Here is a 16,385-nt window from a genome sequence, read left to right as displayed (position 1 = left end):
TCTTAAATGAAAAAACACAAGAAGAATTGTCCTAAAGCCAAATTGGATATAATTCCACACCAAACATAAAAAAGGGAGTGGACAAAAGTATTGGCACTGTTGGAAAAATCATGTGATGCTTCTCTAATTTGTGTAATTAACAGCACCTGTAACTTACATGTGGCACCTAACAGGTGTTGGCAATAACTAAATCACACTTGCAGCCAGGTGACATGGATTAAAGTTGACTCAACCTATGTCCTGTGTCCTTGTGTGTACCACATTGAGCATGGAGAAAAGAAAGAAGACCAAAGAACTGTCTGAGGGCTTGAGAAACCAAATTGTGAGGAAGCATGAGCTTTCATGAGATTTCAAGGCTACAAGTCCATCTCCAATGACCTGAATGTTCCTGTGTCTACCGTGCGCAGTGTCATCAAGAAGTTTAAAGCCCATGGCACTGTGGCTAACCTCCCTAGATGTGGACGGAAAAGAAAAATTGACAAGAGATTTCAAAGCAAGATTGTGTGGATGTTAGATAAAGAACCTCGACTAACATCCAAACAAGTTCAAGCTGCCCTGCAGTCCAAGGGTACAACAGTGTCAACCCGTACTATCCGTCGGTGTCTGAATGAAAAGGGACTGTATGGTAGGAGACCCAGGAAGACCCCACTTCTTACCCCGAGACATAAAAAAGCCAGGCTTGAGTTTGCCAAAACTTACCTGAAAAACTAAAACGTTTTGGAAGAATGTTCTCTGATCAGATGAGACAAAAGTAGAGCTTTTTGGGCAAAGGCATCAACATACTGTAGAGTTTACAGGAGAAAAAAAGAGGCATTGAAAGAAAAGAACACGGTCCCTACAGTCAAACATGGCAGAGGTTCCCTGATGTTTTGGGGTTGCTTTGCTGCCTCTGGCACTGGACTGCTTGACCGTGTGCATGGCATTATGAAGTCTGAAGACTACCAACAAATTTTGCAGAATAATGTAGGGCCCAGTGTGAGAAAGCTGGGTCTCCCTCAGAGGTCATGGGTCTTTCAGCAGGACAATGACCCAAAAGACACTTAAAAAAACCCCTAGAAAATGGTTTGAGAGAAAGCACCTAAGGTGGCCAGCAATGAGTCCAGACCTGAATCCCATAGAACACCTGTGGAGAGATCTAAAAATGGCAGTTTGGAGAAGGCACCCTTCAAATATCAGGGACCTGGAGCAGTTTGCCAAAGAAGAATGGTCTAAAATTCCAGCAGAGCATTGTAAGAAACTCATTGATGGTTAACGGAAGCGGTTGGTCGCAGTTATTTTGGCTAAAGGTTGTGCAACCAAGTATTAGGCTGAGGGTGTCAATACTTTTGTCTGGCTCATTTTTGGAGTTTTGTGTGAAATGATCAATGTTTTGCTTTTTGCTTCATTCTCTTTTGTGTTTTTTCATTTAAGACAAATTAAATGAAGATAATACCAAAGAATTTGTGTTTGCAATCATTTTCAGGAAGAAACTGAGTATTATCTGACAGAATTGCAGGGGTGTCAATACTTTTGGCCAACTGCAGTATGCCAATGTTGGACTCCCTCCCTTTGATGTGGGCTCCGGTGTTGAGCCCACATCTTTCCCGGGACATGTCAGCTGTTTTGAACAGCTGGCATGTGCCCGCAATAGGCGCGGGTGGAATCTCTGACAGCAGCATTTAAATTGCGCTTCCGTCAATCGCGCCAGAAATACGCACACCGGTGACCCCCGTCACGTGATCGGGGGTCACCGGTGTGTTGGCATAACAACCCGAGGTCTCCTGGAGACCTCTATGGTTGTCACTGCCGGATTACTATGAGCGCCATCTGCTATATAGAGGTGATCTGAACATTGCCTCTATGTAGCAGAGCTGATCGGGTTGTGGCAGCTTCTAGTCTCCAATGGAGACTGTTGAAGCATGCCAAAAGTTAAAAAAAATGTTTTTAAAAATATAAAAAAATATATAAAAGTTCAAATCACCCCCCTTTCGCCCCATTCAAAATAAAACAAACAAAAAAATCAAACATACACATATTTGTTATCGCTGTGTTCAGAATCTTTCGATCTATCAATAAAAAAAAGGATTAACCTGATCGCTAAATGGCGTAGCGAAAAAAAGTCAAAACGCCAGAATTACGTTTTTTTGGTCATCGCGACATTGCATTAAAATGCAATAATGGGCGATCAAAAGATTGTATCTGCACCAAAATGAGATCATTAAAAACGTCAGCTCGGCACGCAAAAAATAAGCCCTCACCCAACCCCAGATCAAGTAAAAAGGAGATGCTACAGTTATCGGAAAATGGCGCAATTTATTCTTTTTTTTTCTTTTTTTTTTTTAAGTTTGGATTTTTTTTTTAACATTTATATAAAAGTAACCTAGACATGTTAGGTGTCTATGAACTTGTAATGACCTGGAGAATCATATTGGCTGGTCAGTTTAAGCATTTAGTGAACCTAGTAAAAAACCCAAACAAAAAACAAGTGTGGGATTGCAACTTTTTTGCAGTTTCACCGCACTTGGAAATTTTTTCCCATTTTCTAGAGCAAGACATGGTAAAACCAATGGTGTCATTCAAAAGTACAACTTGTCCCACAAAAAAAAGCCCTCACATGGCCATATTGACTGAAAAATAAAAAAGTTATGGATCTGGGAAGAAGGGGAGCGAAAAACGAAAACGCAAAACCAAAAAAAGCTCTGGGGGTTAAATGATAAATTTATCCATAAAAAAAGTTCTGAATCGCTGTATTTTTTTATCATTTGAAGACACTTTTACTATTCACTGAACGCACTAAAAATAGCCCAAAAAATTATAGTGGAATTGCGTTTTTTTAATTTAACATTTCACTGCGTCTGATTTTTTTTCATGTTTTTCAGTTCATTACATGGTAAAATTAATGGTGTCATTCAAAATTACATTCACACAAAATAACAATCCCACTTATAGATATGTTGATGGAGAAATAACAAGTTATGACTCTTGGGAGAAGTGGAGGGAAGTGCAAAGACAAATTTAGCCAAGGCGTGAAGGGGTTGAAATGAAAAAAAAACAATAAAAGAAATCGACCAAAGCAGTGGATGCAATAAAATAGCAAAATAGCTTAGATGTAACCAGCAAAACAGCCACTTCTCCACCACCGCTGCACTGATGGTCCCTCCAGTCTTTGTACATTGTTTAGCAGTGATGACCATGATCATGTGACCGCTGCAGCCAGTCTTTGGTCTCTGTATTCGAGCGCAGATCATGCTATTGTCCCCAAATGTATCTGAAGGGGTACAGTTAGGTCCAGAAATATTTGGACAGTGACAAAATCGTCATGATTTGGGCTCGGCACGCCTGTTTTTTATTTAACATGAAACTGAGATGCAATTGAAGTGTAGACTTTCAGGTTTTATTAAAGGGAACCTGTCAGCAGGATTGTGCACAGTAACCTACACACAGTGTCAGGTTGGCGCCGTTATACTGATTAAAATTATACCTGGGTTGATGAAATCCATCTTGTGGTTGTTGTGTAATCTTTATTTTCAGTAAGTTATATGCTCGTGCTTCGGGGCGGCCTGTGGGGGGTCTTCATGTGGTGCTCTAATTAGGTGTTCACCAGTATGGCTCTGATCCCTCACTGACCTTCCCCCTAGTTTACATAATGAATATCATATATATTGAAAAAAAAAAAGTCACCTTCATCCGGCATGCGGCGGCGTCTGCGCTGCAGAATGATTGCATGTATAATTTGCATTTAATTATTTTATTTGCTGATATAAAAAAAGAAAAAAAAATTTGGCACCATTATGCTGGCGTAAAAAACTTTGAAAACTCTCTCAAGTCTATAATTTTGACGCAACTCGAGCTGTGACTGCAGTAAGATTTGTGGCAGGGCGCCCATGGAGGTGCTCAGCACTCGTCCCACCTTTTCATGAACAAGGAGCGTATGACTCCAACACATCTCCTTATCAAGACTGGCGTGATCAATCCCGGTCATGATGAATCAGCCCCACAAGGTTGCTGTTGGCTGCCTGCTATCTCCCATGACCTCCCCAGAAACATGCACGCTTATTTTGGCCAAGCATGCATGCTTTTTTTTCAATGAAGAAATGGAGTCAAACATTACCAAACTTCTCAGATAGCCACTTTTCTCAATTATGATCCTTGATTCTCCCAACAATGGACAGTTAGGAGGCTCCCGTCCACACTAGAGGGCAGCAGGACTTGCAAACATTACAATTTATGAGCATTTCTTAAGTGGACAATAGAGATTAGGTAAATGTCAGATAAAATACCTGTATTTAATCTAGAATGACACGTGCCATCAATAGATCCAGAAAGGACAACTATAAATGAATGACGTGTTCGTCTCTTCTGTATGCACAGCCATACCCCGTAACTACAATCTATCAGTCTCCTCCCCAGAACCAATAACCCTATCTCTGTCTTACAGGTATATTTGGCCCGGACAGAAGGTTCCTCTTCTGCTAAAATTGGCTGGAAGTTTGAATGTGCCTCAGTGGGACTGAGCATTGAAAGTATAAGTGTCCGCTCCAGTAGCCAGACTTTCCACAGTGGAAACATAAACTGGCAGCTGCGTTCTCAAGAAACACAAGTAGAAGCTAATGCTGGTAACGTTGGCCTAATGTTTATTATGAAAGTTATCTAAAAGTTTAGAACGACGATTAGGATATTGAGGGAAAATACTCCAGAGCTCCTGGTCAGTCCGGAGACTGCCAAACAAGTTCTTAGCTCCGGACTCCCACCAGCATATAATAATGCACCTACTAATATAGGTGGGCTCAATAATATGTTTTCCTCAGAAGATATAAAAACTTAAAGGGTGTTTTCCAGTTTCAGAAATCCTGTTTCCTTGCTGAAGTTTGTTTTTGAGAAAAAAACAAAACAAAACCTGACCTTTACCTTTACCTGACACTCCCTAGGTCCATCACTGATCTCCACCACCGCTTGTCTGTTATTGACTGCAGCGCTGATGGCTCATGGCATCAATTTGGGCAGAACCGCTGAGCTCGGGTATCGGTTGCAGCTCTGTCGACGTGATATCAGTGCTGTAGACTTGTCACAGGACCCTGGGAGGGTGAGGAATGCGCGGCTATTTTAAAATAAACTGCGCTGTCAGGACAGGGAAACCCCTTAAAACTCAATAATTACACTACTCAATCTAGACTGGATGTACAGTGTTAGAGTAAGGAGACTGCGGCTTCTTCCTGTGTAGTGGCCGTTCTCTATTAATGCAGTTCAGAACCTGTTTACATCTGGTCATCACCACAGCTGGAAACAGCTAATTAGTGGGGATTCAGGATTTCTGACACCCACCAAACTCATATTAATGACCTATCGTAAAGATGGGTCATCAGTATCATAAGTTTGGAAACCCCCCTAATTTTCATATAGTAAAGTTAATGCTTTAGTGGGTTCGGGGTTTATCATGTCTTTTTCACAGCACTTTTGGACGATCTTGTCCTGTACGTACATCAACAAAGTTCTGTTAAAATGCATTCGCACAGGAGAGCTGTCCTGATGGTGATCTGCTGGTTGAGGATCTTTACATTGCAAGAATACACCTTCCAAATAGTTGCCTCTCAGGGGATCTTCACACCTAGATGTCCCTCATATACATTATAGCCTGCCTAAATTGTTGATTTCAGTGGGACCAGCCAACCATCTGATATATATAGAGAGAGAGAGAGAAAATTTGGAACAGTATCTGATATTACCTCAAGTGTCATGCAAAGCTTTCCCAAACAGCAGTCAAATGGTTTCCATTAATAAATTACTAAATTGTTGATTTCAGTTGGAAATATATATATATATATATATATATATATATATATATATATATATATATATATATATATATATATATATATATATATATATATGTAACCTTCCCAAATTTCCCAACAGATAATGTAGTGGGGATAAGGGTCGGCTAGGTGGAATTCAAGCACGTTTTCCATGTAGATAAGGGGCTGCTGGGCAAATGTGGTAGCAACTTCTCTCTCCCTGTAGGGAATCAAGCAAAAAGTTCACATACAGTTAGGTCCATATATATTTGGACAGAGACAACATTTTTCTAATTTTGGTTATAGACATTACCACAATGAATTTTAACCCCTTAACGACCACCTTTTAATTGCGGCAGTTAAGGGTACTTAAACCACAGCGCCGTTAATTAACGGCGCTGTGGAAAAAGTGAATAGCGCCCCCCCAGAGTCGGATTTTCTCTGGGGTCTCGGTTACCGGGGGTAGCCGAGACCCTAGAGAACATGATTCGGGGTTTTTTTTACCGACCCCCGGGTTGCGATCGCTGGTAATTAACAGTTTACCGGCGGCCGCAAAAAACCCCCAAAAAACGCAATTTCCCATTTAATTTCTGTCCTCCGATGTGATCGCACATCTGAGGACAGAGAAATGGGGTCCCCGATCGCCCCCCGATACTCACCTGTCTCCCCCGGTGCTCCTCGTGGTTCCCGATGGGCGCCGCCATCTTGTTGCGGCCCAAAAATGGCGGGCGCATGCGCAAGGTGCCCCCGCCGGCCGGCACCCGGAAGATCTTTGGGGTCTCGGCTGCCGTAGGTCGTTTTTACCGACCTCTGTTTTTCGATCGCCGGTAATTAGGCTACGTTCACATTAGCGTTGGGCGACGCAGCGTCGGGCGCCGCTGCGGCGACGCATGCGTCATGCGCCCCTATATTTAACATGGGGGCGCATGGACATGCGTTGCACTTGCGTTTTGTGACGCATGCGTCACTGCAACGCACGCGTCAGGGCGCAGAGGACGCAGCAAGTTGTATTTTTTGTGCGTCCAAAATCAAGCAAAAAAAGGACGCATGCGTCACAAAACAATGCGTTTTGCAAGCTTTGTGCGTTGCGTCGCCGATGCGTCGCCGACGCAACACACAACAACGCAAATGTGAACGTAGCCTTAACTGTTTACCGGCGACCGCAAAAAAAAAAAAAGCGATGTGTAATTGTCTGTCCTCTGATGTGATCGCACATCAGAGGACAGAGAAATAGAGGGATTCGGGGACCCTGTTATACTTACCGGTGTCCCTGGGTCCTCCTGTGTTCCCTCCTGGCTGCCAGCTTCTTCCTCCAGTAAGAAAATGGCGGGCGCATGCGCAGTGCGCCCGCCATGATCTGCTGGCCGGTAGCTAGAGGAGTTGGGGCTAAATTTAGGGTTAGGGTTGGGGCTAAAGTTAGGTATAGGGTTAGGGTTGGCACTAAAGTTAGGGTTAGGGTTGGGGCTAAATTTAGGGTTACGGTTAGGGTTGGGGCTAAATTTAGGGTTAGGGTTGAGGCTAAAGTTAGAGTTTGGGTTGGGGCTAAATTTAGGGTTGTGGCTAAAGTTAAGGTTAGGGTTGTGGCTAAAGTTAGGGCTAGGGTTGGGGCTAAAATTAGGACTAGGGTTGCGGCTAAAGTTAGGGTTAGAGTTGGGATTAGGGTTAGGGTTTGGATTAGGGTTGGCATTAGGGTTATGTTTGGGATTAGGGTTAAGGTTAGGGTTGGGATTAGGGTTAGGTTTGAGGTTAGGGTTGAGATTAGGATTAGGGGTGTGTTGGATTTAGGGTTCTGATTAGGGTTATGGTTGTTTTGGGGTTAGGGTTGTGATTATCGTTAGAATTGTGATTAGGATTATGGATCGGGTTGGGATTAGGGTTAGGGGTGTTTTGGGGTTACGGATGGAGTTAAAATTGGGGGGTTTCCACTGTTTAGGTACATCTGGGGGTCTCTAAACGCCACAGCAAATTTTGCGCTCAAAAAGTCAAATGGTGCTCCCTTCTGAGCTCTGCCGTACGCCCACATATGGGGCATCTGCGTACTCGGGATAAATTGGACAACAACTTTTGGGGTCCAATTTCTCCTGTTACCCTTGTGAAAATAAAAACGTGGGGGCTAAAAAATCTTTTTTTGTGGAAAAAATTTTTTTTATTTTCGCGACTCTGCATTATAAACTTCTGTGAAGCACTTGGGCATTCAAAGTTCTCACCACACATCTAGATAAGTTCCTTGGGGGTCTAGTTTCCAAAATGGTGTCACTTGTGGGGGGTTTCCACTGTTTAGGCACATCAGGGGCTCTCCAAACGTGACATGGCGTCCAATCTCAATTCCAACCAATTCTACATTGAAAAAGTTAAACGGCACTCCTTCTATTCCAAGCTCTGCGGTGCGCCCAAACAGTGGTTTACCCCCACATATCGGGTATCGACGTACTAAGGAGAAATTGCACAACAAAATTTATGGTTAAATTTCTGTTTTTCCACTTGTGAAAATAAAAACTCCCTAACAAAAAAAAAAATTGTTTCCAAAATTGTGCTGATGTAAAGTAGACATTTGGGAAATGTTATTTATTAACTATTTTTTGTGACATATCTCTCTGATTTAAGGGCATAAAAATACAAAGTTTGAAAATTGCAAAATTTAAAAATTTTTCACCATATTTCCGTTTTTTTCATAAATAATCGCAAGTAATATCGAAGAAATGTTACCACTAACATGAAGTACAATATGTCACGAAAAAACAGTCTCAGAATCAGCAGATCTGTTAAAGCGTTCCAGAGTTATAACCTCATAAAGTGACAGTGGTCAGAATTGTAAAAATTGGCTCTGTCACTAAGGGGTTAAACAAAACAATTCAAATGCAGTTGAAGTTCAGACTTTCAGCTTTCATTTGAGGGTATCAACATTAAAATTTGATGAAGGGTTTAGGATTTTCAGCTCCAAAAGTAATTGGACAGATGAATGATTTTTAAATAAAATGTTCATTTCTAGTACTTGGTTGAAAACCCTTTGTTGGCAATGACTGCCTGAAGTCTTGAACTCATGGACATCACCAGACGCTGTGTTTCCTCCTTTTTGATGCTCTGCCAGGCCTTCACTGCGGTGGTTTTCAGTTGCTGTTTGTTTGTGGGCCTTTCTGTCTGAAGTTTAGTCTTTAACAAGTGAAATGCATGCTCAATTGGGTTAAGATCAGGTGACTGACTTGGCCATTCAAGAATATTCCACTTCTTTGCTTTAATAATCTCCTGGGTTGTTTTCACTTTATGTTTTGACATAACGAAGGGATTGCCCACACTTGTCTATGAAATAGCCTTGGAGTCAATTGTCCAATTACTTTTGGTCCCTTTAAAAACAGGGTGGCACATGTTAAGGAGCTGAAACTCCTAAACCCTTCATCCAATTTTAATGTGGATACCCTCAAATGAAAGCTGAAAGTCTGAACTTCAACTGCATCTGAATTGTTTTGTTTAAAATTCATTGTGGTAATGTCTATAACCAAAATTAGAAAAATGTTGTCTCTGTCCAAATATATATGGACCTAACTGTATATGGAGAAGTAGGGGGACAGAGCTGTTGGCTGTACAAGCATTCACCTGACAGCTGTGTACCGTGGCCCTTTAGCCCGGAATGGAGTATAGTTCACTTTTTACCCTTTATGTCGTTCCTTTCTATGTAAACCATTATTCAATAAATTGCCTTTCCCTCCACAGATACAGCCCTGCATTCTTACCCAGAGTTTGGTAATGCGTCGGACGTCGTACTTGAAGCCGATCTGAGCGGCGGAGAAGAAGATGCTGCCTGGCAACACACACAATTGTTTCGAGAGAGCCTCAGTGCGACTGAACACTCTTTGGAAATTATTATCACTCTTAAAGAACGATCCTAGTCTAGTATTTTTACATATTTAAGTATGATTTGTCTGGTGTTAAGAGGTTTCTGTCGGGATCCAGCCGTGCGAAGGAGAGATTACAGCGTTTCCATGGACGGTTTGACACTATCTTTACTGTTGTACGGTTTTCCCCCGAGGTGCACACACAAGGACACACTGGATGGCAATGAAGCTGGCGACTTCTGGATCACAGTGTTTAGAACATAACCGTTTTAAAGGTTTTATTGCGTTTTTAAAAATCTAACTGAACAATGTGTCTGTTAAAAGGATTTTGGAAGCCATATCTTTTGCTTGATAGATGAAGTGTAAGGCTTTGACAGTTGTGGCATTTTACATGCACTTTTTACTAGAATTTTTTTTTTTTCCATTATCAAAAGTGCCTAAAAGTTGGCTCCAGCAACAATTACAGCTCAGCTTTCATTTTTTTACCCCCTTCCCTCTTTAGCCAATTTTAGTTTGTTCCTCTCTCTCTTCCAAGATCCCTGTGTATTTCTCCGTCACCATAGCCGTATGAGGGGCTGCTTTTTTCACAATGAGTTGTCGTTTTTAACCCCTTTCCGAAATGTGCTGTAATAATACGCGCTTCTTTTTTGCCTGTTTGATGTGTGCTCCGACGCTGAGCCCGCTCCTTTTCGGGCACATGACATCTGATCTATACAGCTGACATGTGCTGCGGATGGAATCGCGATCCACCTGCGGCTGTTAACTAGTTAAATGCAGCTGTCAATCTCTGACATTTAACGTGCGCTTACAGGAGGTGCGTCACTGGCTCCGCCCATCGGTGACCCCGTCACATGGTCGCAGCTCACCGATGGGTTCGGCGCGACAACCAGAGGTCTGCAGCAGAGCGCTGTGGATGTCATTGCTAGATTGCTGTGGTCGGCACTCATAGCAAATGAGCATTTGTGCTACACACAGGTGATCTGATCATCGCCTGTATGTAGCAGAGGCGATCAAAGTACTCTAGCTCCTAGTCTCCCATGGAGACTATTGAAGCATGCAAAAAGTTAAAAAAAAAAGTTTTGCCCCATTTAAAATAAAACAATAAAAAAAAATCAAATATACACATATTTGGTAGCTGTGTTCAAAATCACCCGATGTATCAATATAAAAAAATAATTAACCCGATCGGTTAACGGCGTAAGGAGAAAAAAATTCAAAACGCCAGAATTACGTTTTTTGGTCGCCGCTACATTGCAATAACAGGCCAAAATGGTATCAATTAAAAACGTCAGCACGGCGTGTAAAAAATAGGCCCTCACCCAACCCGAGATCACGAAAAGTGAAGACGCTACAGGTCTCAGAAAATGGCATAGTTTTTATTTTTTTTTTCAACAAATTTTGGATTTTTTTCCACCACTTAAAAAAGAACCTAGACATGTTTGGTGTCTGTGAACTCGTAATGACCTGAAGAATCATAATGGCAGGTCAGATTTAGCATATAGTGAACATGGAAAAAAAGCAAAAAACTGGAATTGTACTTATTTTTTTAAATTTTACCGCTCTTGGAATTTTTTTCCCATTTTCCAGTACACGATATGTTAAAACCAATGGTGTCGTTCAAAGCTTCAACTTGTCCCGCAAGGCTATATTGACTGAAAAAAAAAAAAAAAATGTATGGCTCTGGGAAGAAGGGGAGCAAAAAACAAAAACGGAAAATGGCCCGGGGATTAAGAAGTTAAAGGCACAATTCATTTCACCACATAAAGCACTTATAAAAAACAAATCCAAGTGGGGTGAAACAGTAAAAAAAAATTTTGCTACTGTTTTTTTGGGGGTTTGTTTAGATGGCATTCATTGTGCTGTACAACAAAGTCCTGGCAACATGATTCTTCAGGTCAGTACATCTTCTGCCATAGCAAGTAAATATTTTTTATTATTTTAATGGTTTTAAAAAACTCAAAAAAGCGAAAAGAAAAAAAAAATTTTGGTTTGCCATTTTCTGAGACCCATAACTTTTTTAAAAATTTTTCATCAGGGATCAGGGCAGTGCTTGTTTCTCGGTTGCTTCATTGGGGGACACAGGAGACCATGGTTAAGCGGATCTCGCCTCTTCAGGGTAAAAGCTGGACAAAATAATTTTGGACAGCAAGAGCACCCTGCTTCCACAAAAGAGAACTCCTCGTATTTCGCCATTCGAAAGATTTTATCAGTTTTCGGCTACTCTCCAAGAGAGGCTGGTTGTGTCTCAAGAAAAGAAGAGACCATGCTTCAAGCCAACTTCTTCTTGGCGCCCACATTGCCTCCAAGTTGTCGCGAACCAGGAGCAAGAGATTCTGCTTTTCATGGCGGGTCACCCCCACCTGGGATCACTCCTGGGTTGGGCAGCAAGATCCGCAGAACCATGGTCTGCTGTGTCCCCCAATGATGGCTACAAGAAGGATTTTACGGTAGGTACAAAAATCCTCTTTTTTGGGTGGAGAGCTGACATTTTTATTGAAAACATTCTGGGGTGCCAGAGATGTTTTAATTTTTTTTTATTACATTTTTTTGTGATGAATTCGGCAATAAAAAAAAATGGTCATTTGGGAATTTTTTTTTTTTTTTTTTCTGTTTTTAACGTACAAGTTAAACAATTTATATTTTGATAGATTGGACTTTTACAGACATAACAACACCAAACACGTTTATTTTTAACATTTCTTTAACTGAGAAAAAGGGTGTGATTTAAACATGTATATAATTTTTTTTTAATTACTTTATAAAATTTTATTCTATTTTTAGTGCCCTTGGGGGATTTGAACCTGTGATCGCTTGTACTATGTACTGGAATGCTACAGTATTGAAGTATATAGTGATATTGATGTTCTCCTATGAGTCCCAGCTAGTGGGCACGGGGGGCTCAAAGGGTAAAATGAAAGCTGTGATTGATTGCGAAGCCAGTATTTAGACACTTTTGATAAAATTGCCATCTCACTGCCAAGGTAAATGCATCATTGTAGTGAATGTGGGTTTATAAAATCCTGTTGTCACTGATCAGCCGAACATTGGATCGTCAGTAGGGAATTCTGCATTTTCTTAGCTTTTCTCCTGAGAATAGATAGATTTGTACAATGCTTAAGCCCCTATTTTAAAGAGGTTGTCAACTACTAGAACAACCCCTTCTCATTCTTCATGTTTGGCCCCGTCAAACCTACACTCACCTCCCGTTCCAGCTGTGTTGGGACTCAAATTCCCGGGGCTCATTTGAACATGGACAGGAAGTCAGGGCTGCGGTTGCTCTCTGACTTCCTCTTGATCGATTTGTCCGAAGGCGGGGACAGTGATGCCTGTGCTGATTTGGCACAGGGCTCACATGACAACCTCTCGTGAGCCCTGGGAACCCAAGTGCCGACACTGCTGGAACAGCCCCAGCATGGAAGGAGAATATAGATGAGGAATGAGAAGGGGTTGTTCTAGTAGCGGACAACCCCTTTAATGTCGCAACATATTCCTGTTTTTTTTTAATCCTGGAAATACATGAATAAATTGACACCATTCCACTGACAAACGGAATGGTAGCAGCCACTTGACCAATTTTTGCTGTTACCGGGAGGAATAAGAGGAGCAGCGTGTGTAAAGTTACTTTGTCCTAGTAACTTTATGGGGAAAGCAAAGAAAGATGCCAGGAGCGCGGACGTGTCGTTTGTGGTGGTTTTTTTTCCCTTATTGAACAGTGCCACTTGCAGTTATGCATAGGGTTAGTACTAAACAGGTTTTCAGCTGTATTTTAGAGGCAGTCATTGTGCTTCTTTCTGCAGTTGTGAACATATTGTCAAATATCTGGTCTTACTTTTTCAGGAAAGAGGAAAAAAATACAAGATCTGTCAGAGCCCTAGTACTTCTATGTCATTCTGGACATACAGTTCAAATATGCCCCATCTGGCCTTAGCTTGCCGGTTTTGCTGTAACTTGTAGTTCTGTCACTACTTTACAACAATAATATGACTATTTTCCGATTCTTATTTGCATAAAACCTGATCTGAAATTTCTTTTAATTGTATTTCTGTGTGATGAAGGATGATTGACCATCTTTTCATGAAACAATAATGAAAGCCTGGTGCAATAAAGTTTTATGTATAAATGCGACGCGTTTTTTTGTTTCGCAAACACTAAGTTCCCATTTTGGAGTGGTATATCCTTTTTACTTAAAGCCCAGTGGAGCTCCTAATTCAGTTAGGGAAAGCTGACTAGAGTATTACCACAAACTGAATCCATACACCAATTGTCATGTCTCGCATATTTAAATAAATCACTTATTTCTAAAGCTTTTGCATCTACAATTCTGTCTTTCTGTACATGCACTGTTTGATTTGTATTTGTAGTAGGCGATTTATTAAAACATGTCCAACTTCCCCAAAAATATGGCTGCAAACCTTAAAGGGGTATTCCCATCTCCAAAATCCTATCCCAATATTTTTTTGATTTGCTATGTCTCATTCCTCACGTGTAGACATTGCAGGACCTTGAGTATCTATGGTTGCGACCACTGATATGCTAGGGGTCTTAACCATGGATACCCAAGGTCCTGCAATGCCTGCACACGAGGAAGAGACATAGGGAATCAGAAAAAATAACAGTTAAGAGAAAAACTGTTTGCCCCTTCCTCATTTCCTATTCTTTTGCATGTTTATCACACTTAACCCCTAAACCCCCAGAGCTTTTTTAGGTTTTGCGTTTTCGGTTTTCGCTCCCCTTCTTCCCAGAGCCATAACTTTTTTTATTTTTCCGTCAATATGGCCATGTGAGGGCTTGTTTTTTGCCATTGGTTTTACCATGTCGTGCACTAGAAAACGGGATGGGAAAGAATTCCAAGTGCGGTGAAATTGCAAAAAAAAGTGTAATCCCACACTTGTTTTTTGTTTGGGTTTTTTACTAGGTTCACTAAATGCTAAAACTGACCTGCCATTATGATTCTCCAAGTCATTATGAGTTCATAGACACCAAACATGTCTAGGTCTTTTTTTATCTAAGCGGTGAAAAAAAATTCCAAAGTTTGTTTTTAAAAAAAAAAAAAAAAAAAAAGCGCAATTTTCCGATACCCATAGCGTCTCCATTTTTCGTGATCTCGGGTTGGGTGGGGGCTTATTTTTTGCGTGCTGAGTTGACGTTTTTAATTATACCATATTTGTGTAGATACGACCTTTTGATCGCCCATTATTGCATTTTAATGCAATGTCACGGTGACAAAAAAAACTTAATTCTGGCGTTTTTACTTTTTGTCGCTACGCCGTTTAGCGATCAGGTTAATCCTTTTTTTTGATAGATCGGGAGATTCTGAACACGGCGATACCAAATATGTGTATGTTTGATTTTATTTTTATTTTGAATGGGGCGAAAGGGGGGTGATTTTAACTTTTTTATATTTTTTATATTTTTTAAAAAAATTTATTTACTTTTGGCATGCTTCAATAGTCTCTATGGGAGACTAGAAGCTGCCACAACTCGTTGCCTTTCTGTTTGTCCTGCAGTCCTTCCACCATGTCCGTCCCTCAGGAAGCTCAAATTGCTCTGGATGAGTGCACTCCCCCTCCCCCGGAGTGGGCTGTTGCTATGTCTCAGTCAGTCTCAGACCTGACAAAAGTGTCCCAGTCCCTGGAACAGGTCCTGTAACACTTGCCGCTTCTATCTTCTGCCACCAGTGCCACGAACACCTCCCACGGCGATTCTCTCACACCTGACCACGACCCGCACAGGGTCAGATTGGAGAAAGGATCCAGAAAGAGGACTCTGTCTAGCTCCTCATCCAGCTCTCCGGAAACCCGCGGCACCATCTAGAATACCCCTCTCCACCCGTTCCCCCTCCTCTGAGGCGGACGTCGGGTCGGATGTACTTTCGCACTCAGAGTCTGATTCGGATACAGATTAGACCTGTGGCACGCAGGACAGGGTAGATAGCCTTAATTCGGCTATTATTCAAACCCTTGAACTTAAGAAGGAGGATTCCACCTCCCAGGAGGATTCCACCTCCCACGAGGACCCGTTTCATTCAAACGGGTGAAACAGCCCTCTAGAGTTTTTCCCAATCACAAAGAGTTTGAGAATACTACCTCTAGACGCTGGGAACAACCCAGAAAACGTTTTCCAGGAAGAAAGCGTCTGGATATATTGTACCCCTTTAATCCAGACCTAGTCAGCAAATTGTCTGATTCCCCTAAGGTAGACCCACCTGTCTCTCGTCTATCCTCGCAGACAGTTCTGTCTATCCCTGATGCAGCGTCTCTTAAGGACGCTACGGACAGGCAAATTGAGGCTTTAACTAAATCAGCCTTTTAGGTGTCCGGCGCCTCCCTCTGCCCGAATTTCACCTCCTCTTGGGTGGCGAAAGCTGTGTCTGCCTGGGCCAAGATACTTCGCAGGGGCATCGTTGCTTCGGCTCCTTCGGAGGGACTAGCTGATTTAGCGGACCAGATTGCACACGTGGGGAAATATCTGTTAAATGCCTCCTTGGATGTGGCTGCTTGTTCCGCAAGAGCAAACAGTAACATCATTGCCATTCGCTGTGTCCTTTGGCTGAAGGAATGGAATGCTGACCCAGCTTCTAAAAAGTCTCTCACTGGCCTTCCGTACTAGGGCTCCAGGCTTTGGCACTAAGCTAGACCAGATCATCTCCGACGCTACAAGTGGAAAAGAGCACCCTCTCTCCCTCAATCCAGGCCTAAGCGCCCCTTTAATCGTAGGGGACCCCAGTCCTTTCGTCCCTTCCGGCCCTTCTCCTTCTCTGGCGGTTCCTCCCAGCAGGAGCGTT

General features: G+C 42.0%; 1 protein-coding gene across 2 annotated transcripts in view; it reads left to right on the top strand.

The window, feature by feature from the left end:
- Positions 1-15,844, top strand: part of NGLY1 (N-glycanase 1) — a 60,542-nt gene extending 44,698 nt beyond the window's left edge. For both annotated transcript variants that reach the window (XM_077268920.1, XM_077268921.1), the window contains exons 11-12: positions 4,418-4,595; positions 9,480-15,844. In XM_077268920.1, the coding sequence (XP_077125035.1) occupies positions 4,418-4,595; positions 9,480-9,655 (354 nt within the window). In that variant the 3' untranslated portion in view covers positions 9,656-15,844. The remainder of the gene's footprint in view (positions 1-4,417; positions 4,596-9,479) is intronic.
- The last annotated feature ends 541 nt before the right edge of the window (positions 15,845-16,385 follow it).

The sequence above is a fragment of the Ranitomeya variabilis genome, chromosome 6 (assembly GCF_051348905.1).
Source record: "Ranitomeya variabilis isolate aRanVar5 chromosome 6, aRanVar5.hap1, whole genome shotgun sequence".
Lineage (NCBI taxonomy): Eukaryota > Metazoa > Chordata > Amphibia > Anura > Dendrobatidae > Ranitomeya > Ranitomeya variabilis.
The sequence above is the reverse complement of the archived record's forward strand: the minus strand, read 5'-3'. Positions and strand labels throughout refer to the sequence as shown.